Here is a 24,310-nt window from a genome sequence, read left to right as displayed (position 1 = left end):
AATTATCACCCCGGAACCATTCTCGGGAATTTTTTCTATACTGTCTCCAATGTCGATTAATTCTTCCCAAAGCATGGTGTCTCAAACTGGATTCAATACTTCATTGGAGGACAACTAGAATTTCATGTAGATTTATCATAGCTTCCTTGCTTTTCTACTTGATGCCCCTATAAGCTTTATTCACCGCTTTCTCAACCTGTCCTGACATTTTCAATGATAAGCCCACATATACCCACCCCCAAACTCGCCCAGCTCCTTCATCCCCCTTGTATTGTACCCTTTATCTTATATTGCTTCTCCTTGTTCCTCTTACCAAAATTAATTACTTTTCTGCATTAAATTTCATCTGCCACTTTCAAAGGGGAATTGGATAATTGCTTGGAGAAAAAAAAACTGCAGGGCTAAGGTGAAAACAGCAAGATAGTGAGGCGAACTGAATTGCTCTTCAATAAAGGTAGCATGGATTCAATGGTCTGAATGGCCTTTTTCTGTGGTGTACTACCCAACAATTGTATAACTGATTTGAAATAGCCAAGAGAGAAGTCCATTAACCCAAGCTCGGGTCAACTCAATGAGCTGTCAGGTGGCTTGTGAAAACCCAATAGGAGCACAAATATCAAATGACTGCAGCCATCAAAATGAATTAGAGCAGATGGCCGTTTATCAATAATGAATGAAGGCAACCTTTGACAATGCATCAAGATGCTAGTCATCAAATACAATTACCCAAGTCAATTGATACCTGACAGATACTATTGTCTTTAGTCTTTTCAAAATACAGTTAGGAAGAATACTGTAGGTAGTTCACCCGGAACAAAACAAATATATTTTCTTCCAGAGATACTCATGTGTTCCTTAACCCCCTTCATACTGATTCGAAGTACAGTTAAAAAAATCTCTTTGATGTGAGCAATAATGGAAAAGCAAAATAATGGGATGTCAGATCTTTTGCACAGCAGTAATGGACATGAATAGCATTTTAACAGCTGTCAATAATATTTCCAGTAATGTTACATTCTTCTACCTCAACATTTTGGAAAAACAGCTAAACTCAATTATCTTCTAATTCACAAAAAAATCTGTTGTGGTATTCTGTGCAATCAAAGTGGAATTTGTGGTTTATAAAGTGGTGGGCAATGCATGGGATTGCAGCAGTTTGTAGGTGTTAACATTCCCGTAGACATTTCAAGTATTCCATGATTTATAATTTACTTCATTTTTGTCAACATGAAAGTGGTTAAATTGGAAAATAGAGGAATTGAAAATGTTATAACATTAGATTAATCAGGGCGGATTGGTGGTGCAGTGGTTAGCACTGCTGCCTCAATGCGCCGAGGACCCGGGTTCGATCCCGGCCATGGGTCACTGTCCGTGTGGAGTTTGCACATTCTCCCCGTGTCTGTGTGGGTCTCACCCCCACAACCCAAAGATGGGCAGGGTAGGTGGATTGGCCACGCTAAATTGCCCCTTAATTGGGAAATAAAATTGGGTACTTTAAATTCATTAAAGATTAATCAGGGTGGTTTATATACATATAGAAGCATCTTTGAATTTGTAGTGTAAAACATCTGATCATTGAAACTCTGCATGCACATGTGCAACATACTTTCATTTGTGTGACCAAGTTTATGGTACTTCAGACAAGGTTCAAATACCACCATTTTAAGTTGACAAGTAGAATTCAATGAATCTAATAATTTGTTGATTGATAAATATCAATGAAATCTGGATTGTCATTTTGAAAAATAAAATGATTCACTAATATGCTTCGGGGAATGGAGGTTGGCATTGATACCCAGTCTTTTCAGTCCATTATGCGGTTGACATTCAATAATTGACAATATATTGGGTAACAAATGCTGTTCAAATGCTGCCCAGGTCCATTCCTGCGATGTGTAAAGAAATCTGACATTTCAACGAGTAATTGATTTAAGCTGATAGTATTAACATTTCATTTCTGATGCAGTATTAACATTTCAGTTCTGTGGAGCTGGGTCACCGGTCTCCGATGGTGAAATCGCGGTTGGCGATTGGCCGGAGAATTCCCGTTTGCACCAAAATCAGGGGCGGCGCCGCTTTTGTGATGCTCCCCCCCCCCCCTCAAAAACGGCGTACTCAAAGAGTACGCTGCACGCCGTAGGGACGGCCTCAGGACGTCACCTGAAGCCCTCCCCCGATGTTCCGCCCCCGATGGGCTGAGTTCCCGACAGCGGGGAACACTTATCCTTTTGTGTGAACCCGGCGTGGCGGCTGCGGACAGAGTCCAGCGCCGCCACAATCGGAAGGGGGGGGGGGGGCTTTGGCGGGGACTGGGAGAACAATTGGAGGATGGTCCGGGGGGGTTACTGGGGGACAGTATGTGGCAGGCGGGTCGGCACGCAGGCCCGGCGCGGCCTCATCCGCAGGTAAAGCTGGGGTTTTTACGCTGCGTGGTTGCTCGCCCCCCACCAGACGGAGGATCGGTGCAGCTTTTGCGCCGTTTTTTAAGGCGTAAAACGCCATTGTTCCCATGCCGGTGTCAGCGCTTATACTTCAAATCGGAGAATCCAGCCCCATGAACCTGAAACATCAAATCTATTTCTCTCTTCACAGATACTACTCAACTTGCTGAGCACATCCGTATCCTGTTTTAATTTCAGATTCTAGCATCCCCAATATTTTGCTTTTGACTTTAGTGGACGGCTGGTTTCAGGTCACTGATGTCAAGTAGTGATGGTGGCTGTTGGAGCAGTGGGCGACGGTGGAGAATTATTAAAAAGCATCAACAGCAACAAAAAATATACACAGAATGCAAGAGTCATTGATCAAATGGTGAAATGAAAATTGTTCAGAGAAAGTGTCGTTTCCCAGTTTGAACACGACTGAAAATGAAGTATTTTCTGTGCTGCCATACATTAAGCTCTCGTTTTAAATTGTGGTTGCATTCCTGGAAATCACTCAAGTGAAACAACTTTATGTGAATCATGGGCTTCCACAGGAATCAACGTTAAAGCTGGAGTTAGATCCAGTCAGACATTTCTCACCTGGAGTTGAAATACTGTACCAAACATTTTAAAAATAAATTTAGAGTACCCAATTCATTTTTTTACCAATTAAGGGGCAATTTAGCGTGTTCAATCCACCTACCTTGCACATCTTTGGGTTGTGGGGGCGAAACCCACACAAACATGGGGAGTGTGTGCAAACTCCACACGGACAGTGACCCAGAGCCGGGATCGAACCTGGGACCTCAGCGCCGTGAGGCAGCAGGACTAACCCACTGCGCCATCGTGCTACCCGACTGTACCAAACTTGAGCAGCACTGCGCATTCTTGCTGAAATATCTTGCAAAATAAAATAAGTGATTAAATATAAAAGAAATCCTGCATAAATTCAAATTTCAAAATCAATTTCACGGAGGTTGATTGATTTTCTTGCTTTCTTTGCAACACTGCCAGTACTAACTGATGCATGTTTAAAAGTAATTTAAAAGTCTTGCCTAGAGCAGGCACTCTTGAAACTCCAAAACGTAATCAAATTTAAATACAATTTTTTGTGTTTGGAAAAACTCTGGCTTTGAATGCCGAGTTTTTGTTTACAAAATACGGATGTTGCCCTGAATACAGTACAAACTGTGCCTTAATAATGCCAGCGATCAGGTTACAGGACCTGAACATGACATGAAAGCAATCCACTTATGATGTGCGCTGTACTATTACAACAGACCGCGATGACGTGAGGAATGTGATAGCGCAAAACGATTCTGAAGCGAAAGTCCTAGTTAAGATGGAGGAAAACAGACTTAAAACTACTTTTAAAAAATATATATATAAATTCAGAGTACCCAATTATTTATTTCCAATTCAGGGGCAATTTAGTGTGGCCAATCACTTGGCCTGCACATCTTTGGGTTGTGGGGGTGAAACCCACACGAATACTGGGAGAATGTGCAAACTCCACACAGTGACCCAGGGCCAGGAACAAACCCGGGTCCTCAGCCTGTAGGCAGCAGTGCTACCCACTGCGCCACCATGCCACCCTGAAGCTAAAGCAACTTTAAGACAACTTAAAGAAGGGCAACGTAGAATCATGCAATCATTACAGCGCAAAATGGCCATTTGTCCCATCGTGTCTGCACGACCCTCTGAAAGAGCACCCTACTTAGGCCCACACCCCCACTCTATCACCATAACTCCACCTAACCTTTTGGATACCAAGGGGCAATTGGTAATAGCCAATCCACCCGACCTGCACATCTTTGGACTGTTGGAGAAAACCGAAGCACCCGGAGGAAACCCACACAGACACGGGGAGAATGTGCAAACGCCACACAGACAGTGACCCAAAGCTGGAATTAAACCTGGGCCCTTGGTGCTGTGAGGCAGCAGTGCTCACCACTGTGCCGCCCCGAACATAAAGTCGGGTCTGACTGTATCTTGTTGAAATTATAATATTCTATTAAATAATCAATTTTGATGGATACAAATACAGTTTTTGAAAGTTCTAACGAATACTAATTCAAAAACAATCCTTACTATGTAGACTGTTCTGTTGGACCTGCTTCAATTTATCATTGAGACACTGTTTTTCAGGAATCAGTCGACTGAGCAGCTGTTGAAATTCCTACAGGTCAGACGAAAAAAAATGTTAGCACATCTAAAGCTCTATTTTTGCCCTGTGGTTGGGCATCAACCCAACCTTCAGTTGGGGGATCACATTTCCCAGAAATGTATGCTGATCACTCAAACTTTCACATCAACTAAAAACCAACCTGCAACTGTTGCTGCAGATGTGTGATTTCTGAAATTCGTAACTCCCGGGTCTGATTTGTATGTTCAATCTCATGCCTTTGAGTGGAAAGACGAAACCGTATGTCTTGTAGCTTGCCTTCCAACTGATTCTTCTTATCATTCTAACAGAAGAAAAAAAAAACACCTGTCAAATAAACAGTCTTTATTCCTAAAAAGGTTTTCTTCACAAATGCACGCACGAGGCCTTAGATGAACTCACAAGAGCTTCAAGTTCGAATTCTAACGTTTTTTTTCTTGCTTTCAAAGCTACAATGTCTTCTTGCTCTTTGTTGCGTTGGTTCAACAGTTCCTGTCGACGATTGCGCTCCCACTCCAGTTGCCGCTGTCTTTCAAGTTCACGTTTTGCTGCCTGTAATCAAAACAATGGGAATATTGCAGATTGGTTAACGTGGCAAATAACAACAACCCTGAAGTTTTTCCCCAGCTAAATGTGGCACAATTGATATCAATTGGAGATGCAAAGATTAAGGGCGGAATTTACCGCTGGTTACGCCGGCGAGTATTCCAGTCCCACCCCCGCCTTGGGTTTCCCAGCGATGAGGGGTGCATTCAATGGGAAATCCCGTTGACAATGGAAGGACGAGGGGATCCCGCTGGCGGGCCGCCTCCGCCACTGAAAAACAAGTGGTGGGTTGCGCAGAAAATCCCTCCCTACACGTTTATTCCCCCTTCACAGCAAGTCTTCTAGTGGCACAAACATCACAGATCATTACTCCTGATTAATGACTTCAATTCAGTAGCATTTTAAGCACCGTGTTTAGATATATAATGTGCAACTTCTAATGCAAGGAAAGGAAATGACCCATTTACCATCAGTCCCAAATGTTTTCTTTCTTCTGATCCATGCCAAAGGCAACTCACGCCCCAACTGAGGTAAATATTTCAAACTCAAAGCTAGCCCCGAAAAAAGATGCATATAATTCACACCATGGTTTACAATTTTTTCCACAAAGTGAGCCCTCAGGGCAGCACTGACAAATACATCTCACATGCAGTGCGCAACCTAAATATAATAAAGTGTTCGTTCGATGCAATAATAAAAATACATGCAAAGGTTTTTTAAAAAATATTGGCTAACCTTATGCCATTTCTTCAAGTACAGGCTTATGAAATAAATTGTACGGCCATAAGAAAAAATAGTTGGAGCCCTACATAAACTAATAGCCAACTGCTCAGTTTTTCAATGAAATAATGAGGATGCTTCAAAAAGCATTGGCAAAGAAAACCCCAATTCTCCAGCACTAATATTTAAAAGTAGTGTGCTGCAGACATGCAAGATAGAGGCATAAGTGCAATAAACTATAATCGCTCAGGCAGAATTGCAATGTTTCTTGTCAGCAATTTCATCCTTAAGACATACAAATTTTAATTTGAAGTTTAACAATCAAAAATATTGCTATTCAAATTTTACCTCCCGCCTTTCTATTTCCTTTCTTCTCTCCTCCTCCCTCTGCCGCTCAAACTCGCGTTGTTTCTCCAGTTGCCTTTCTAGTTCCATCTGTCTTTTCCTTTCTTGTTCTTGCCGCTCCCGCTCTTTCCGTTCTTGCTCTGCTCGTTCCAATTGGGCAAGACGTTCCTGCTCCTTGCGCTGCTGCTCCAGAAGAACTTGCCGCCGCTTTTCAAGTTCAAGATTTCCTCGTTCAAAATTTTCACGCTTCTTATCCTCAAACGTCACTGCAAACAGGTCGAGTTGAGGAGCAGTTTAAGAACATGCACAGAAAAAACATGCCACTGCTACTCAAAATATAATTGCGGCAGTTAAAACCACATTGGCCCCATAATTTTCAGGTTATCTCACTTTTGCCCATAAACATTCAGTGCTCCTCATATCCCATTTATTAAAAGTTACTCAAAAGCTATTCTATTATATAACAAGAGTTATTTAAAATATTTTAATGCTTTTATTGCTTTGTATTTCAAAACCCACCAGTATTTTTACAAAAGTCTTTCACCACTCAGTGTCTCAGTATTATTGGCAACTTCAAAAAAATCAGGAATCAGTCTGGGTGGGTGAGGTGGGACTTTTGGGTTTGTATTTCTTCACAACAGGCAGCATAATAAATTAGTATATACTCTCAAAAGCCTCAATACCCTTCCTATAATGAGAAACCCAATAATGTGGAGTGCTTTAACAAAGGCATTGTTAAGGTTTTATACAAGTTTATCTCATACTTTCTATACCCAATGAAAGTTAGAATTCCATTAGCTTTGTGTTTTTAAAAAAAAAAGAATCCTTAGTAGCCCTGGGAATCTATATACCCTCTGATTTTTCTTCCATTGCGTAGCATTAACATACTCAAGGCATCGTTCATGTTTATCTTTTTCAAAATAAAAAGCATCACCTCTCACTGACACGGAATTCCATCTGCCATTCTTTACTGCATTCTCCAATTTTTCAAGATCCCTTTACAGCTTCCTTTTTGCTCTTCTAAAAAAACTAAATACACCTCCAATTTTGATATGTACAAAATTTCTAAACTGTTCCATCTTAACCTATATCCAAAGTCATCAATATAGTGTAAATGGAAGTGGCACCTAAACGGATTCACGAAGTACAAAAACTGCCTTTTGTTTTCTTCTTGCAAATCCTCACAAATAGCACATATAATAACCCCCCCCCCCCCCCCCCCCAAAGGAACTTGCTGGTAACCAAGAGCAGTTCAATATGTTTACTTCTGTTGTAGCCCATCTTTTACTTCACCCACTCCAAAACTAAAATCCAAATTGAGGAAATGGGAATCTCCAGCAGGCTGTCAGCAAAGTGGCAAGAAATAAGGAATGAGATTTTGACTGATTGGCATCCACTGTCGATAGAAATGGAAGAAAGATGCAGTTCACACTGAAAATACTTGGCTTCAGTAATACAATTTACCAGGCAATTTCTTGTCAGTTTCCTCTTCCTGTGGTTCTTCAGGTACTCTTTGATCAATACTCAATGAGCTTCCGGTAGACATTCCACTACCAGACCTGGCTCTTCTGCAATATTCAAATAGAACTGTTGGACTGTAACATCTAAATGATTTCAAAGTAAAGAGTTAAATACAATTCATTTTATGCAGTCAATACAAAAACACTCCAAATAACCAATAACATCTTATTAATTTAAACACAATTAATTTTTTCCCTTAATGAAGCAAAACGCATCGCTAAATATGGTGGGTTGGCTTGATAGCAAAATGCACTATGTTTCCAGCAGCATGCATCAGAGTAGTAGGACGTAATCTGGCAGAGTAATCTATCTTTTGGCTGGTCATGTCATGGGTCAGCCGTGTCTCGGTTGGTAGCATTCCTTCCTGAGTCACAAAGTTACGGGTGACACAAAATTCAAGGATAACACTCCAATTCAGTACTGAGGGAGCTGTCTTTTGGACGAGATGTTAAATCAATGCCACGTCCACCCTCTCAGGTGGCCATAAAAGATTCCATGGCATTATTTTGAAGAGCAGAAGCTCTTTAGCCCTCATCTAACAGCACAAAAAAGATTATCTGGCATTTATTACATTGCTGCTTGTGGAAGCTCGCTGTGTGAAATTTAGCTTGTGCCCGCTTTTATGCCTTAAGTGACCAGCATTCAGTGACACTGATTGAGGAATTTTGATTTCCTATTCTGTCAAATTGGATAAGGTACAAAGACATTTTTAAACTAAGGTTATGTTAAGATTAGAAACTATATTTTTAAAAAAATTTTAAATAAAAATTTAGAGTACTCAATTATTTTTTTCCAATTAAGGGACAATTTAGCATGGCCAATCCATCTACCCTGCACATCTTTGGGTTGTGGGTGGGGGTGAGGCTCACGCACACCGGGGTAGAATGTGCAACTATATTTAAATATTATACATACTGTATGCTCAACCAGAATAAGCACTTCTCATTTTCACTGTTCAAATTTGTCATCTATGAATGTCCAAATCTCTTGCATGAAATCAACCGCAACTGCATGTCCTCATTCAGAAACAACTTTCCACCGCAGCCATTAAATTAGTCAAGCAATGTTATCACAAATTCCAACTGACATATGGCCAATTATCTTTCCAAGTTTGATCAGAACCACAAACAAATCATGAGCTGGTCGACAACCGTGCAGCGTCAACAGAAAATTTGCCTTTTTATTTCAGATAAAACAACTGGATATACCACGTTACCAGAAGCTGCATCAATTTAACAATTGAATGGCAACTCACCGGAACGTTGGTGGGATCAATTCTCGAGTCAGTACAGGAGGCAATGGCTGCCCTGACATAGCCATGTCAATTAAGTGCATAGCCAGAATGAATTCCTCTGCTGTAAGCTTTCCATCTTGATCTATGTCGGAAAGGTTCCTGTAGGGAATTAATAAGAGATTTGTTGGGAGGTGGAGAATGAAGTGAGCTTACATAAAATAAAAATTGTAAAACACATTTTTTCATTAAACAAAAATTTTTTTTATAAACCCTTCTACACCCATCCTTATCTTCATAAAACATTTTCCACAAAGTTTTTAAACCCTTCTAAAGCCAGGGTTAGAATTGGCATAAACATAACCCAGAAAAGCTCTTCCCACAATTCTACTTCCGCATAGAAGCTAAAAAGGAAGCCCGGCGCATCAGGACAGTTTGAGGCTGCAATTCCACATTCTTTCCAATATCTACAAGGCACAATCAGGAGTGTGATTGCATACTCTCCCTCGAGTGCAAATCCATCAACACTTAGGAAATTTGACGCCATCCAGGACAAAGCAGCCCCCCAATGCAGCTCCCTTGTTCGGTACCTCACCCACTGTCTGAAGCAGTCACTCCCTCCACCACCGGCAGACTGTAGCTGCGGCATGCACCATCTAAAAGATGCACTACAGCAACTCACCAAGATTTCTTTGATAGTACCTTACAAATCCAAGGCCCGCCCCCCCCCCCCAACTCTCACACTATCCAATTTGGATATATGTCTCAATTTGTTTGTTAGTGCTGGATCAAAATCCTGAAACTCCCTACCCAACAGCACCATGAGTTTACCTATACCACACAGACTACGTCAGTTCAAGATGGTGGCTCACCACCACATTCCCATGGGCAATTAGGGGTGAATAGCAAATGCTGATCTTCTCAGCGATGCCCAATGAACAAATTTTGTAGTACTACAACAGATGCTTCATTAAACATCTTCGATGCAAAAATCACTAACATGGTGGTCTTCGTGCTATGAAAAAGTAAAACAATTCATCAATTTGCAGAATTTATTTTCTTCAGCCAACGTAAATTTGAATTAGTTCAATTCTTCTGTGCTAATCATATCGTGCAGTTAGCAGTGACCAGAGATTCACATGGCACAACAGAAAGCAGCGACAGTCATTACAAATATTGAATGATAAGATGCAAAGTCCTTTATCTCAACATGCCTCAACTCTAATTTTCACAGTTTTTCAATTTCACAGTTTCACAATTTTCACAGGGGCTTTTCACAGTAACTTCATTGAAGTCTACTTGTGACAATAAGCAATTTTCATTTCATTTCAAAATAACCCTCCAACAATTAGCCTTGCTAACAATCACGCAGCCTCGAGTAAGAATGCTCAATAAAAGTAAATTTTGTGCTAAAAGTTCTTGCATACAACTGAGGCGAACCAATCACATTTCACACAGGACCTTTACAGCCACCAAATTAGCCTTTCATCCACTCATATTTAGCCAATTTGAATGCAGGTTCTAAAAGTAAAAAAAGTTCATCTGAACTTCAGATGATTAATTTTAATAAATTGGTTTGAAGATCAAAAATGTGCCAATGATGCAACATTCAGGCATGGATGGTAAAACACATCAATTTTAGCCTTGGACACCTCACATAGTTTAAAATCTTAGTCCTGCCTGGAGGATGGAATGCAGTGGAAGCTTGATACTCCTATGCAATGGAAGGGAGTGGGAAATTAAACAACTGTGAGGACAGCAGAAAACTGTATACTCTCTACTTAGTAGGTGTATTCTTAGCAAACCACTTGATGGGTAGCCCATCCACAAACATTCACTCCCTTCTCCACAGTGGCAGCTGTGTGTACCATCTGCATGATGCACTGCAGAAACTTACCAAAGCTCCTTAGATGGCACCTTCCAACCCCATGACCACTACCACCTAGAAGGGCAATGGCTGGAGACACATGGGAATACAACTGCCTGGAAGGAAGTTCCCCTCCAAGCCACACACCAACCAGACTTGGAAATATAATCACTGTTCCTTCATGGTTGCTGGGTCAAAATCCTGGAACATCCTCCCTAACCGCACCGTGTGTATATCTACACCACATTGACTGCAGCGGTTCAAGAAGGCAGCTCACCACCACCATCACCACCTTAAGAGGACAATTAGGGATGAGCCATAAACTTCAGCCTAGCCAGCATCCATGAAAGAATTAAAAAAATAAGATGGAGGAGAGACAATGAGGTGAGGGGAGCAAGGGAGATTCATAGATCATAGATTTTATAGTGCAGAAGGAGGCCATTCAGCCCATCGAGTCTGCACCGGCTCTTTGAAAGAGCACCCTACCCAAGGTCAACACCTCCACCCTATCCCCATAACCCAGTAACCTCATTCAACACCAAGGGCAATTTTGGACACCAAGGGCAATTTATCATGGCCAATCCACCTAACCTGCACATCTTTGGACTGTGGGAGGAAACTGTAGCACCCGGAGGAAACCCACGCACACACGGGGAGGATGTGCAGACTCCGCACAGAGAGTGACCCAAGCCGGAATCGAACCTTGGACCCTGGAGCTGTGAAGCAATTGTGCTATCCACAATGCTACCGTACTGCCCATTCGGCTTTAAGTGATCATCTATCCCAGTCACAGAGTCAAGCAGCTAAAGCTTTATATATTATCCCTTTGACAAATTAGACTATTCAAATCCTTATGAGATTTTAGGAAATAATATGTTAGGAAAATACTCACCATATGGATGCTAGCTGAGCCTGTGGTAAACTGCATTGCATTAAGATGGTTCTTGCCTGTGGACCTGTAAAATGAAAATGTCTCCATTCAGTATTGCTTATTGCACGGAGAAATGTTTTGTATCTTTTGTTCATTCCTATAATTTGTTGAATTTCTCCTTGGAATACAGATGCTGGAGAAAAGAATTACTGACTAAGGTTTTCTAGCTTTTGTGAAAAAGAGACAAAAATGCACTGCATGGAACTAGACAAAAGCAAGCTTGTAATATCAGCTCAAAGAAAAGAAAATCACTGAATCTTATTTACCATTTTTAGTAAACATGAGGTATAAAAAGATTGATGAATAAAGCAGAAAAAAAAGGAAAGAATCCAAGAGTTGCAAAGGGAGGCGGAAATTAAGAGCGTTTATGATCAGAAAAAAGTACAATCAAATATTACTGAAACACCAATGCATTATTAAAATGGAGCAATACGTTGACTGGGTAGCATTGAGTTTGAGGATTTTCTGCACCATTTCTAGCACTTGCATTCAAAACATGGTTTTTAATGCATGAAGCTCACAAAGTGAGATCCCAGCGGATGAAAATCAGCAACTTTCAGCAGGGTGGAAGCAGAGATGCAATCAGAATGTGTCTTGTTCATTGCAATAAATGGCAATTAGTAAAAATAAACTTAATACTGGGGATGAAGAACTGTTCACTGCTTCAAAATGTTTGTTATGCCAGAACATGAACATTGAAAGAATAAAATCCTTCTCAAGTGCTTTTGAACAAAAAAAAGTGATTGGGGAGTGTGGGGAGTGGAGGTGAAATTCTTTGAAACTCACCACTTCTCTTCCCATCATATAGCTGCCCATTCCAGGACAAATAGATAACAGTCTGCACAGGGAAGGCAGTGGTGTAGTGGTATTGTCGCTGGACTAGTAACCCAGAGACCCAGTCATGCTCTGGGGACCCGGGTTTGAATCCCGCCATGGCAGATGATGAAATGTGAATTCATAAAAAGAAATCTGGTATTAAAAGTCTAAAGATGACCAGGTCGACATTGTCGATTGTGGTTAAAACCCATCTGGTTCACTAATTGTCCTTTAGGGAAGGAAATCTGTCATCCTGGTCTGGCCTACTTGTGACTCCAGATCAACAGCAATGTGGATGACTCTTAAATGCCCTCAGGGATGGGCAATAAATGCAGTACCAGCCAGCGACGCCCGCATCCCATGAACAAATTTAAAAAACACTGCCTCTCGGTTCTACAAAGACACATCCTTTAATTGGACATTTAATTGACAACATGCTTTGTGGTAGCACTCACTCATTCCCTTTTCTTTTAAAAAAAAAAAATAATTTTTATTAAGGTTTTCATAAAATATCAGTAACAAAATGAAAAAGGAACCCAGCAGGGTTAAGTACAAAACACAGTCCAAAAAAGCAACCCTCCATACCCACCTCCCCCTGTACATAAATAATAAATTAACACCCCGACTTAACACAAAGCAAACATAGCAAATATATACACCCCCTCAGACCCACCAGTGTAAATAAACCAAACAAAAATAAAGAAACCCCCCCCCCCCCCCCCCCCCAAGTTGCTGCTGCCATTGACCAAAGACTTCCTGGCAGAACGGTAGCCACCGCCTAAAGAACCCTTGTAACGACCCTCTCAAGGCGAAGTTCACCCTCTCCAACTTAATAAACCCCGCCATAGCGTTGATCTAGGAGTCCACGCTTGGGGGCCTCGCATCCTTCCACTGAAGAAGAATCCTCCGCCGGGCTACCAGGGACACAAAGGCCAGAATATCGGCCTCTTTCGCCTCCTGCACTCCCGGCTCCTCTGCCACCCCAAATATTGCGAGCCCCCAGCCCAGCTCGACCCTGGAGCCCACCACCCCCGACACCGTCCTCGCTACACCCCTCCAAAATTCCTCCAGCGCTGGGCATGCCCAGAACATATGGGTGTGATTCGCTGGGCTCCCCAAGCACCTAACACACCTGCCCTCGCCCCCAAAGAATTCCAAGGCTAAAGCTGACAGAAATCAAAGTCATGCAATTCCCAATTTTTTTTAAAATGGTATCCAAGTTACAGACTGCTTTTAAACCCTAGGGAACTGCTGCAGTTTACCTTTATTTTTAAATAAACCAAAACTCATCAAGTAAATGTCTTTTTTAAACAACTGGCCCAATAAAGGAAAGGAATAATTTGAAGGTCAAAGACTAGGCAAGAGCAGATTTGTCACAATCATTTTCATATGAATTCCTATTGAGTTCCAAGATCAGAATTAGAACTCACAGTACCTACCACCATCATTTCTATATCTGCCCAAAGATTTAGCCTTTTGTGATGGTTCTGACAAATCTGTGAAATCTTGCATGCTAATGTGGTCAGAGAGAATACAAGCACCTGATCTGGATGGACTGCATTCATGAGTAATTGAAAATTTAGGAAGACGACAGCAGAGGTACCATTTTATACATGTATATATATTATATATGACACTTCATTCGAAGAAGGAATCACTGAAAGGCGGTTTGTCCTAATAATAGTCAAATTTGGTAATGTGCAAACAAGTTTGTCTCAGATCTCCAATGAGGCTCCAGAAACCAAATGAAATAAAGACAAAGACACACATATTTGTGGGTGTCGAAGAACTAGAATATGAAAGGTAGCAAAGTGATTCTGATACTTGACTAATAAACCAGAGACTTATAACTATCTGGAAACAGGAATTAAAATCCTTCCTTGCCAGTTTTGGAACATAAATTCAATTAGTTTATTATAACCTGTCCGGATCCGACTTGCTGGGGACAATTGGTTACCCCATGTTGTATTCCCCCAAGGAGGGCGAGGCGGGGCAATCATTAGCAGTGCAGCTGTATAAATAGAGCTGGCCAGTGTGGCACCAGCTAGAGAGGGAATCAATAGTGAAATACTGGTACTGTTTACATATTGTTGTAAATAAAATTACTTTCGGTTTAACTCTACAAACTCATGCTGGATTCTTCGTGGCCCTCACAAATTAGTTGAATAAATCAGGAATAAAAAGATAGCCTCAGCAACTGTAACTACATTTTACCAGTGTAATAATTATGTTTTACCAGTGTAAAAACACATCTAGTTCATTTATGTCCCTTCTGAAAGGAAATCGGTTCTCCTCCAGGTGTACATTAATATGGTTGACCCTTAGCTGCCCTCGGAAATGGCCCGACAATCCACTCAATTGTTAAGGCAGTGGTTTACCACCACCGTCGCAAGTTCAGACAGGGTTGGGTAATAAATGCTGGCCTTGTCGTGAATGAATAAAAACATTTTAAGAATCTAATTGAGAGATTGAAAATATTTTGCAACGTCTGAATGGTAAAACAAAACATGCAGAGGAAAACAGCAAAGTTAGTCACTGTCAAGCAAGCAGTCAAATCTATCCACATGCTGCAAAACTAAATTAACTATTAGAACAAAATGGAATGACCCATTTGCTAAATCTCCTACCTGTTAAATGTCCACTCATTGTTTTATCATGACTGTTGAAAAGCTGTCTGTATTTCAACCTGGATGACTGTGGAACAGCCCATTCGACAGCAGCAACCATAGGTGGCACACTAAAACATACCAAAATAAAACAAGCCAATTGTTCATGAAACAGAATCATTCTACGTATTCAATTTTCCCTCATAACATTTTTCTTACAAACATGGTAACCACTGAAAAACATATTTCACCTTTTCAGCAAAAAATCTCTGTTGCATTGCAGATGCAATGCTGTTTGTTCTCTACACTACTCTCTTTGGCAAGTGATCCCAAGTGTATGATCTGGGCACTTCAAGAGATGCAAGTCCTAAAAATGAGCTCTGCCAATCTAATCTTGACCTACCAGAGACACAAAGAAATACTCAGTAGCAAAGCCAGAGAACCATGGCCCATTTAAGTAGTTTCATTTTAGGTGGACAGACACAGAAAACGCTCTTGTACGTGATACTCCACAGCATAAATGGCGGTCCATCTATCCCATTCATGCAGCAAGTTCATAATCTTAATCATGTTGTTACTGAGGCTCAGGGGGTTATCCACTCAGAGGGTGGGATAACAGGAATAATAAAAGGGGACTTCCTCTGGCAACTAATTTAATAGGCAAGGTTCAAAATAGTAATTTGAGGTTAGAATAAAATAGCAACCAAGAGGCGGCTAGAAATGACTTTGATAGTGATATTAATGGTTGAATGTTTAGTTCATTCATTTGTGCCCAAGCCAAAATGAAGCTCAGCTCTTTTACAATAAATGCAATGCTGTATGAACACAGACAGACATTCATCTCTCAGCAGTAATTTCTAACTAATAATCTTAAAATTCAGAACCGAACCTCAATCAGTCCACTTGGGGAAAAAAAAAGATTTTCAAAGGAGAAAAAAAGCCAGTTTCCAGCCAACAAATTTCCAACAGGTATCCCAAGATGGTACTCTGGATTAGGGACCTTGGGATTCTCTGCTCCCTAACCCAGTGGTGCCAATTTCGTTTCTGGCATTCCCACCAGCAATGGAGATCACATATTTCTGTTCTTTGTTGGCACACAATCCCTCCCACTGTCAGCTTCCATTTGGTGATCCGACAAGGTTGGCTTGAAGAAATCCTGGTCATGTCAGTTATCCGTTAGACTTTAAAACTTCATGGCACTTGGCCTTTGAACTACATTTGTTAACTCTAGAGTAGCTTGCAGTTCAATGTGCACGGTTATTTTTCCTGTGGCTTAAGAATAGGTGGTTGGTGGAACATTTAGTTGGAAGTTCTTGAACAGAATGATCAAGCAGGAAACCATAGTAATTTCCCAGCAAAAGTGAATTCCGAACGCTTCCCTTTCAACTTAAAATCTTGGTTGTAAAATTAGTTTAATACTTCTTCACAACATCCAATCATAAAACGATCGACCATTGTTGGCAACAGCATGGTCATTGGTAGCTGTCCCTCGATTAGAAGATCAACTTATGTACACAATTTTCTCCCAAGGGTCTTCATGTAGCTGAACAGGTCAACTCTTGAGTACATGGTGCAGGACATCGCCTGAGATATTGGGGTAGTGAGGCCCAGAGGCAAGGATTTGCTTCCTACTTCTGCGCTATAAAGCTTTGAAGAGTTTTCTTTGTCCTCCTCCCTCCCTGGCCCATTATCATTGCTTACTGTATTGGGGAGGAGGATTATGATAAATGTGTAAACAAGCAGTTGATATTCACGAGAGTAAAGAGGCAATCATCTTAAAAATCTCAAATTGGTAATCCAGAATATCTCATCCACTGAACAAGGCAACATTGTTCAGGTTTCTTACACTAGTTGGACAAGTAAATTGAACTTTTCTTGCCCCATAAGCACAATTCTCCCAATAATAGGACCAATCTTTTTGATGCTTCCTTTTATCATTAATCTTCCTGTGACAAAAATCTCAGAATATCAGCTAGGTGATTTCCTGTCATTTATTCATTTTAAAATTCCCTGTTCAAAGATAATCCAAGCACAGATGCATGCAATATGCTAGGTATACAAGGTTAATGTTTTAATCATTATACCTCAGCACACCATGTATTTTTCTTTCATACTCTTAAAGACAATATTGGTCTTCTACATGCTTTGTTTCAAACATTGTACTGCAATGTCATGCCACAGTCGCTTGTCAGTGTAATGCAGTGTTTCTGCGCAAAACATAATCAGCACACACTATGTGCTTATCAGAAGCAGCAATGAGTCATGCATTTGTGAACATTGACGACCAGGTGCAAGCCTGAAAAATAAACCCAAAACAGCTGCCCACATTCTATGCAGCGAGATTACATATATATTGTTGCTTTTTAAAATCAGAATTTAAATTGTATCTATCTATGCTTGTGAATTGCATTAGCGAAAGCATTTAGTTTGCTCAGGGAAGGATTGAAAAAGATTGCCAAAACCAACTGAAGTTCTGAAAAAAACATCAAATTGGAGAGGCCAAGACATGATTAGCATTTTGTTCTCTGATCTTCAAAGGGGAGCTCCGTCTAGAAAGTGATTGCATTATTTGAGCTATGCTGCTTTCATTTTCCAGGCATATAAAGCAATTTGTACCGCATCTCAGTGATACTAAAGCAAATTACATCAGTATAAATGAAATTAAACTTAGGGGAGTAACTCACTTGACATTTCCTATGTCAAACGACTGTGCCTTTTGCAGCTTTGTTCCATTAGCTTGATTGATTGATGCAGAGCGACTGAAGGAAGAACTCTTTGGCAAAGTGGCTCCTAAGATACCCAAAACAAATTTCAAAGTTCTCAATTTTGTTTTCTCATCGTTCAATGCCCTGAGCTACCCTACCTTTTCCCATCTTACACCCCAACTTTTACATATACAACTTAGCATCTCACTGTCCCTTCTTCCGACTCCCCGCCCTCCCGACTATTGATAGATGAACATTAACTCACTGCAGATGCTGTCCTCTAGAACGTATGTACAAATGCCATACACCTTATTATCTCTCTCTCCACTTTCAAGAACAAAGTTTTTTATTAAAAAAACAATTGCACTCATGGTAGGCATCATTTTTTTCCCCATCACACTCTCTATTGCTGCATCCTCCTTAATGCAAAGTGCTCAAGACATCTTCCTGCACACCAGAAGCATTGTTCAAATACAGTAGGTTGGCATAATGCTTTTGTTATTGCTGGAAAGAACATGAATAATGGAAGTTTTTCATCCAATTACTCTTGTACATTGATGAACACAATTCACAACTCCTTGCACATCAGGGTCATTCATTGGCAAATAAATGTCTTAATTGATTATATAAGAGCCACCAAGCAATGGTGGATTTATCCCTGATCATGAGCAAAGACTTATTCACACAAAGTGAAAGATGAACACAGAAGATATCTAGAGAATGAGAATGCATAAGAACTGGCTAACGGTTGACTATTAACAACTGTTGTCAGATGAGTTATTCCTGAGTCTGGGGCAAGTTGGGCTGAGTGAAGTATTCCAGATCTGGTAGATTTTAATCTAGAAACAGAGTTTACTCTGCGTCTGTATGACTCTTCGAAACATTGACTCGGTTTCTCTCTCCAAAGATGCTGCCAGACTTGCTGAGTTTCTCCAACATTTTCGTTTTTTATTTCAGATTTCCAACATCTGCGGTATTTTTCTTTTATTTTAGTGCAAAATGTATTTAAGTAAGCAGGCTTTTAAGTATTATAAATGCAAAGAAAAAAAAAAACAAAAACAGGTACACTGCAAGGAAACAATATCCAGAAGATAAGATACACAGTGAGTAGTAAGCAATATACCGGTGGGGGAAAAGATCAGGAACATTACTGAACACAGGTTCAAATTAGTAAATGGTGAAGATGTCAGGAACTTTCATATACAAACGAGAGTGGGCACCATATGGACACGATTGCATGTCCGGTCAGGAAGACAAAAGCCTTGCGTTATTTCAACAATAGGATGCCATGGTGTGAAGTGGTGGATAGAAAATGTAGAGTCTTTTTAGATGAATTAGCCGGGATGGCCAGATGACCCACCTTATCTACTTTGTTTTTCGTAAATTTAGAGCACCCAATTCTTTTTTTCCCCAATTAAGGGGCAATTTAGCGTGACCAATCCACCTAACCTGCACATCTTTGGGTTGTAGGGGTGAAACCTAGGCAGGCACAAGAGAATGTGCAAACTCCACATGGACAGTGACCCAGGGATGAGTTCGAACCCGGGCTCTCAGCGCCATAGACAGCAGTGCTAACTACTGCGCCACTGTGCCGCCCTTTATCTACTTGGTGCATGATCATGTCACCAGAACTAGGATTATCCCTTTTATTAATAACTCAAATACATACATTACATACATCATTGATAATAGCTTTGTGCTCTATTGGCCAATCATGTCCATACAGGCTTCTTGCGTGAGTTGCACACACACCCTTTTGTTCTTTTCCCATAGCCCTGCAAATTTCTCCTTTTGAAGTATATAATTAACTCCCTTTTGAAAATTACTATTAAGTCTGCTTCCACCACTTTTCAGGAGCACAGTCCAAATTAAAACCTGTAAAGGAAATTCTCCCAGAATTCTTCGCCAATTAACATAAATTTTTGTCCTCTGATTACCAAGCTTTTTTGCCAATAGAAACAAACAGTTTCCCGTTATTTATTCTATCAAAATCCTTCAATTTTGAATGTCTATGAACATTCTTTGCTCCAAAGCAAACAATCACAGTTTGTCTAGTCTCCTACATACTGAAGTCCCTTATCCTGTTACTATTCTGGTTAATTTCCTCTGCACCCTGTCCAAGGTTGTGACATCCTTTCTAAGCGTGGTGTCCAGATTGCACAGCATTCTAGCTGAGGCCGAGCCACTGATCGATAAACGGTAATCTTAATTTCCTTGTTTTTGTACTATGTGCCTCTATTTATGAAGCCCAGGGATCCTGCTTTAGGCAAGACTACCCCATCAATTTATCCTACTACCTTCAAAGGATCGGTCTTTGTGAACGCCATGTCTATGTGCACTTTAAAATTGTAAGATTTAATTTATATTAGCTCTCCTAATATTTCCTTTAAAATGGAGAGAAAGATCTTAGTACCTAGGCATTTTGACATGTTGGTCATCAAACCGTTGCTAAGAAGGCACAGATACAAGTCACAAAACTGAACTCATGTCAAATAATTTTATTTATGGGGAAGCTTCTCTACTTGGAAATGAAGGAGAGGCTAACTGATGTTTTCAAGATTGAGGGAATTGTTCAAGTTGATGTGAGCAACTTAGTCACAAGATGATGTCCGAACATTGGATACGTTATCGCTAAATAAAAAATAATTAAAAAGGTAAGTCAAACATGACTTCTTTCCCCCCACTCAAAAGGGCAATAAACTTGCCAGGGAAGCCCAGTGAAGTGGACAGTATAAACAGGTTCAATAGACAATTGGATGCATTTCGGAGGAGAAAGGAATTAAGGGACAGAATGAGAAGGAAGCTGAAGCTGATCCATGAAAAGGATCAGGCCTCACCCAATTGATTGGTTTTCCTGTTTTGAAAGATCTTGCTGTCTAATGTCCGCGCTTTAATAATCTGTACTTTGTTCACAGATTATACTCACCTGCATGAGCAAAGGCAGGTAGAGGCTGTACCATAGGAGGTGCCCCATTGGCTAGCGGCGGAACTCCTGCTGTAGGAACAGAAGACACTAATGGTGGTGACATTCCTACCACTGGCATTGGTGCCATTGACAAAGGTGCGACTGCTCCCATGGAGGACATAGCTGAAACATTACCAATACCTTAATGGGGAGAACAAAGATACTGTTGCGTATACAGGATATAATATAGTGGCTTAAAGAAAATCACATTATAAAAATTAAGCTAGGTATTTGGAGAAAGTCTAATGAAGTACAACAACGTGACACTAACCAAATCCTGCTGAAATGGCGACTGGTATTTGTTTCATGATTGGAGGCAGTGCAGATGGAAGCTGGTGACCCTGCAGTTTTAGCTTAATCAGTTTCATGGCTATGGAAAACTCCATCTGATCCATCTTTCCATCATTATTCAAGTCAGCCAGAGCCCTTCAAATAGAAACAAACCATTAAAAACTGGGTATGTTTCACAGCCAGTGTAGGTAGTCCAAATGTGGAATATTCCATATGCCTGGCATCATCTGGAGAGAGATAAACAGAATTAACTGATGAAAAGTCACAGGCTTGAAATCTTAACTCTGTGTCACTTTCCGCAAATGTTGTCAGACCTCCCAGCAATTCATGTTTTTATTAGTAAGACTGATAGCATTTGCAATATTTTGCTTTTTCACTCACAATCTGACTACTTATTTATATAGTTTATGGTTTGATCGCAATCCAAATATTTATATAAACCCTCAAAAGATCCTGAATAGAACCTTTTTTTGCAGGTGTTTCATGCAGGAGTTGGCAAAATGGACACAGAACACCACAAGTTATTCCTCTTGTTCGTCAACTACAACATGCTATAGACGGGAGTTAAACAAAACACCCATTATTCACCATACTTCTACTTTTTGCTGGAACAGTAATACATCAACGGCATTAAAAAAATACCGGAACAAAAAAAATACTTCATTGTCAAAAAGTAGAATTTATATTGACGAAGTGTCATTAAGTAATTGAAGAACAAAAAATAAAGATGTTGAGACCCAAAAAAAAAATGTTGAGACACCAAGCACTTTGATATCTTTGGCTTATGTTTGTAATATTTTCGAACAAGAAAAAGAATCATCACCTTCCATAGTTGTGGCTGACCGCCTTAATTTTTCTGCAGTCTCCAGTTACAAATATAAAAACAGTCACCCTCCTGAGGAAGTAACTCTGCCTATTAAAGAATTTCATGCCATACATCTCAGGCGATTCTCCCATGTCAGGTTTCTAGAAGCACAATTCTGCCCATATCTTCAGCAATAGACTACATTAGTTAGGCAAATCAACAACCACAATAAGTGGCATGTCACATTATATTCTAGACCAACATGTAGAATAGGATTCACAGTCTTGTTCATCTAACTACCCATGAAAGGGAAAATGTAATACCTATTTAATACCTATAACGTCAACCTTGTACAACCATGTGGTATTAATTTCTAAGGGCTATGTAACATTCATTCTTCTCATTACCCAAATGCCAAATATACAATTGAGGATATTTTCAAATATCACAAGATTACTCAACACAGTTGATTCATTACTTAACTATGAACAATCTACACATGCATCATTCAGGAAAATACGTTTTTTAAATAGTCCTTGGAGTAGACGGTTTAGCCAATAAAATCACATTCTAGAAACTTACCATATTTGTGCAAGTACAGGTGGAGGTAATCCAGACTGAAGGAAGAAATTTCGGGCCTGATCACCTGAATTTAAAAAGTAAAATGACACGTAAAAGGTACACCCAATTTAATACATTCTACACATACACAAAATGCAATAATGAATATAAATTCCTCAATAGGTTAAAATCTGCTGATTCTAAGACTTTAATTGTGCATCATATTTAACTTCACATTGCAACTGTTTCTGAACAACTGGATTTGCCAACACAAATTGCTTACATTGGTGTGCATTAATCATTGAAAAAACATGTAAAAAACATGTCAAAATGTCAACAGGGCAAGATGAAGTACGGTGGGTGAAGGCTCCTGTGGAGCTTGAACAGCAGCGGTTACCCATTTGTGTGTGTAAACACCATGTAATACACAGATCTAAATCATAGAACCATAGAAAAGTTACAGCACAGGAGGCCACTCGGCCCATCTTGTCCATGCCAACGAGAGGACACCCAGGTGCCCTTTATAATCCCATCTCCCTGCATCCGGTTCATAGCCCTGAAGCTTACACCAGTGCACATCCAGGTACTTTTTAAAAAGAGTTCAGGGTTGGTCTCCACCACCAACTCGGGCAGCGAATTCCAGACTCTCAATACCCTCGGCATAAAAACGTTCTTCCTCATGTTTCCTCTACACATTCTGGTACTTATCTTGAATCTATGTTCCCTGGTTCTAGAATTCTCCACCAAGGGAAACTATTTTATCCTCACCACTCTCCTCCCCATATAATTTAGTACACCTCATTTGCGTCACCCCTCGGCCTTCTTTGTTAAAAGGAAAATAGCTCCAACCTATCCAATCTCTCCTCGTAGCTACACTTTCCAGCCCCGGCAACATTCTTGTAAACCTCCTCTCCAGAGCAATTACGTTCTTCCTGTAATGTGGTGACCAGAATGGCACACAATACTCCAGGTGTGGCCTCACCAATTTTATATACAATTCCGACATTATATCCTTACTATTATATTCTATACCTCTGCCAATGAGGGAGAGCATTCCATATGCTTTCTTTACAACCTTGTTTACTTCAACTGTCTTTACGAACCTGTATACTTGGACACCAAGATCTCTCAATTCATCCACCCCTCATGTATATTTGCATTTATTGTGTACTCCCTATAACTGTTTGACCTCCCCAAATGCATGACATCACACTTCTCGGTGTTAAATTCCATCTGCCACTATATCGCTCACCCCACCAACCTATCTATATCATTTGAGATTATAGCTAGCCTCTCCACGTCCACCATTCGGAAATCTGTCTCGTCTGCAAATTTTCCAATTGTGTCCCCTACGTTCCCATACAAATCATTAACATGTAACACAAACAGTAAGGGTTCCAACACCGAACCCTGTGAAACAACTTTCCATTTGCAAGTGCAGCCATTGACCTTAGTTTCCTGTTACTAAGCCAACTTTTTATCCAGTTTGCCACATTGCTCTGTAACCCATAGCTTTTACTTTTTTGACCAATCTGCCATGTGGGACTCTGTCAAATGCCTTGCTAAAATCCATGTACATAACATCCACTGCACAACCTTCATCAACCCTTCTCGTTACTTCCTCAAAGAATTCAATCAAATTTGTATGGCGAGACCTTCCTTTACGAATCCATGTTGACTATCACTGACTAGTCCATACCTTTCTATGTGACAGTTAATCCCATCTCTCTGGATTGATTCGACTAACTTGCCTGCCACCTACGCAAGTCTAACTGGCTTATAATGGTTTAGAATTTCCTTAGATCACTTTTAA

The 24,310-nt window shown here is 40.4% G+C and overlaps 1 protein-coding gene across 12 annotated transcripts in view; it reads right to left on the bottom strand.

Moving 5' to 3' along the window:
* Window positions 1-24,310, bottom strand: part of itsn1 (intersectin 1 (SH3 domain protein)) — a 295,505-nt gene that overhangs the window by 183,115 nt on the left and 88,080 nt on the right. For 11 of the 12 annotated variants that reach the window (XM_072513357.1, XM_072513350.1, XM_072513346.1 and 8 more), the window contains 12 exons: window positions 22,519-22,582; window positions 21,112-21,266; window positions 20,802-20,981; window positions 17,855-17,960; window positions 15,192-15,301; window positions 11,710-11,773; window positions 8,975-9,112; window positions 7,663-7,802; window positions 6,202-6,464; window positions 4,990-5,139; window positions 4,751-4,891; window positions 4,515-4,602 (listed from right to left, as the gene is read on the bottom strand). In XM_072513357.1, the coding sequence (XP_072369458.1) occupies window positions 4,515-4,602; window positions 4,751-4,891; window positions 4,990-5,139; window positions 6,202-6,464; window positions 7,663-7,802; window positions 8,975-9,112; window positions 11,710-11,773; window positions 15,192-15,301; window positions 17,855-17,960; window positions 20,802-20,981; window positions 21,112-21,266; window positions 22,519-22,582 (1,599 nt within the window). The remainder of the gene's footprint in view (window positions 1-4,514; window positions 4,603-4,750; window positions 4,892-4,989; window positions 5,140-6,201; window positions 6,465-7,662; window positions 7,803-8,974; window positions 9,113-11,709; window positions 11,774-15,191; window positions 15,302-17,854; window positions 17,961-20,801; window positions 20,982-21,111; window positions 21,267-22,518; window positions 22,583-24,310) is intronic. The other variant, XM_072513359.1, reaches the window with a different exon arrangement.

Source organism: Scyliorhinus torazame, chromosome 8 (assembly GCF_047496885.1).
Source record: "Scyliorhinus torazame isolate Kashiwa2021f chromosome 8, sScyTor2.1, whole genome shotgun sequence".
Lineage (NCBI taxonomy): Eukaryota > Metazoa > Chordata > Chondrichthyes > Carcharhiniformes > Scyliorhinidae > Scyliorhinus > Scyliorhinus torazame.
Note: the sequence above shows the minus strand (reverse complement) of the source record. Positions and strands in the feature narration are given on the sequence as shown.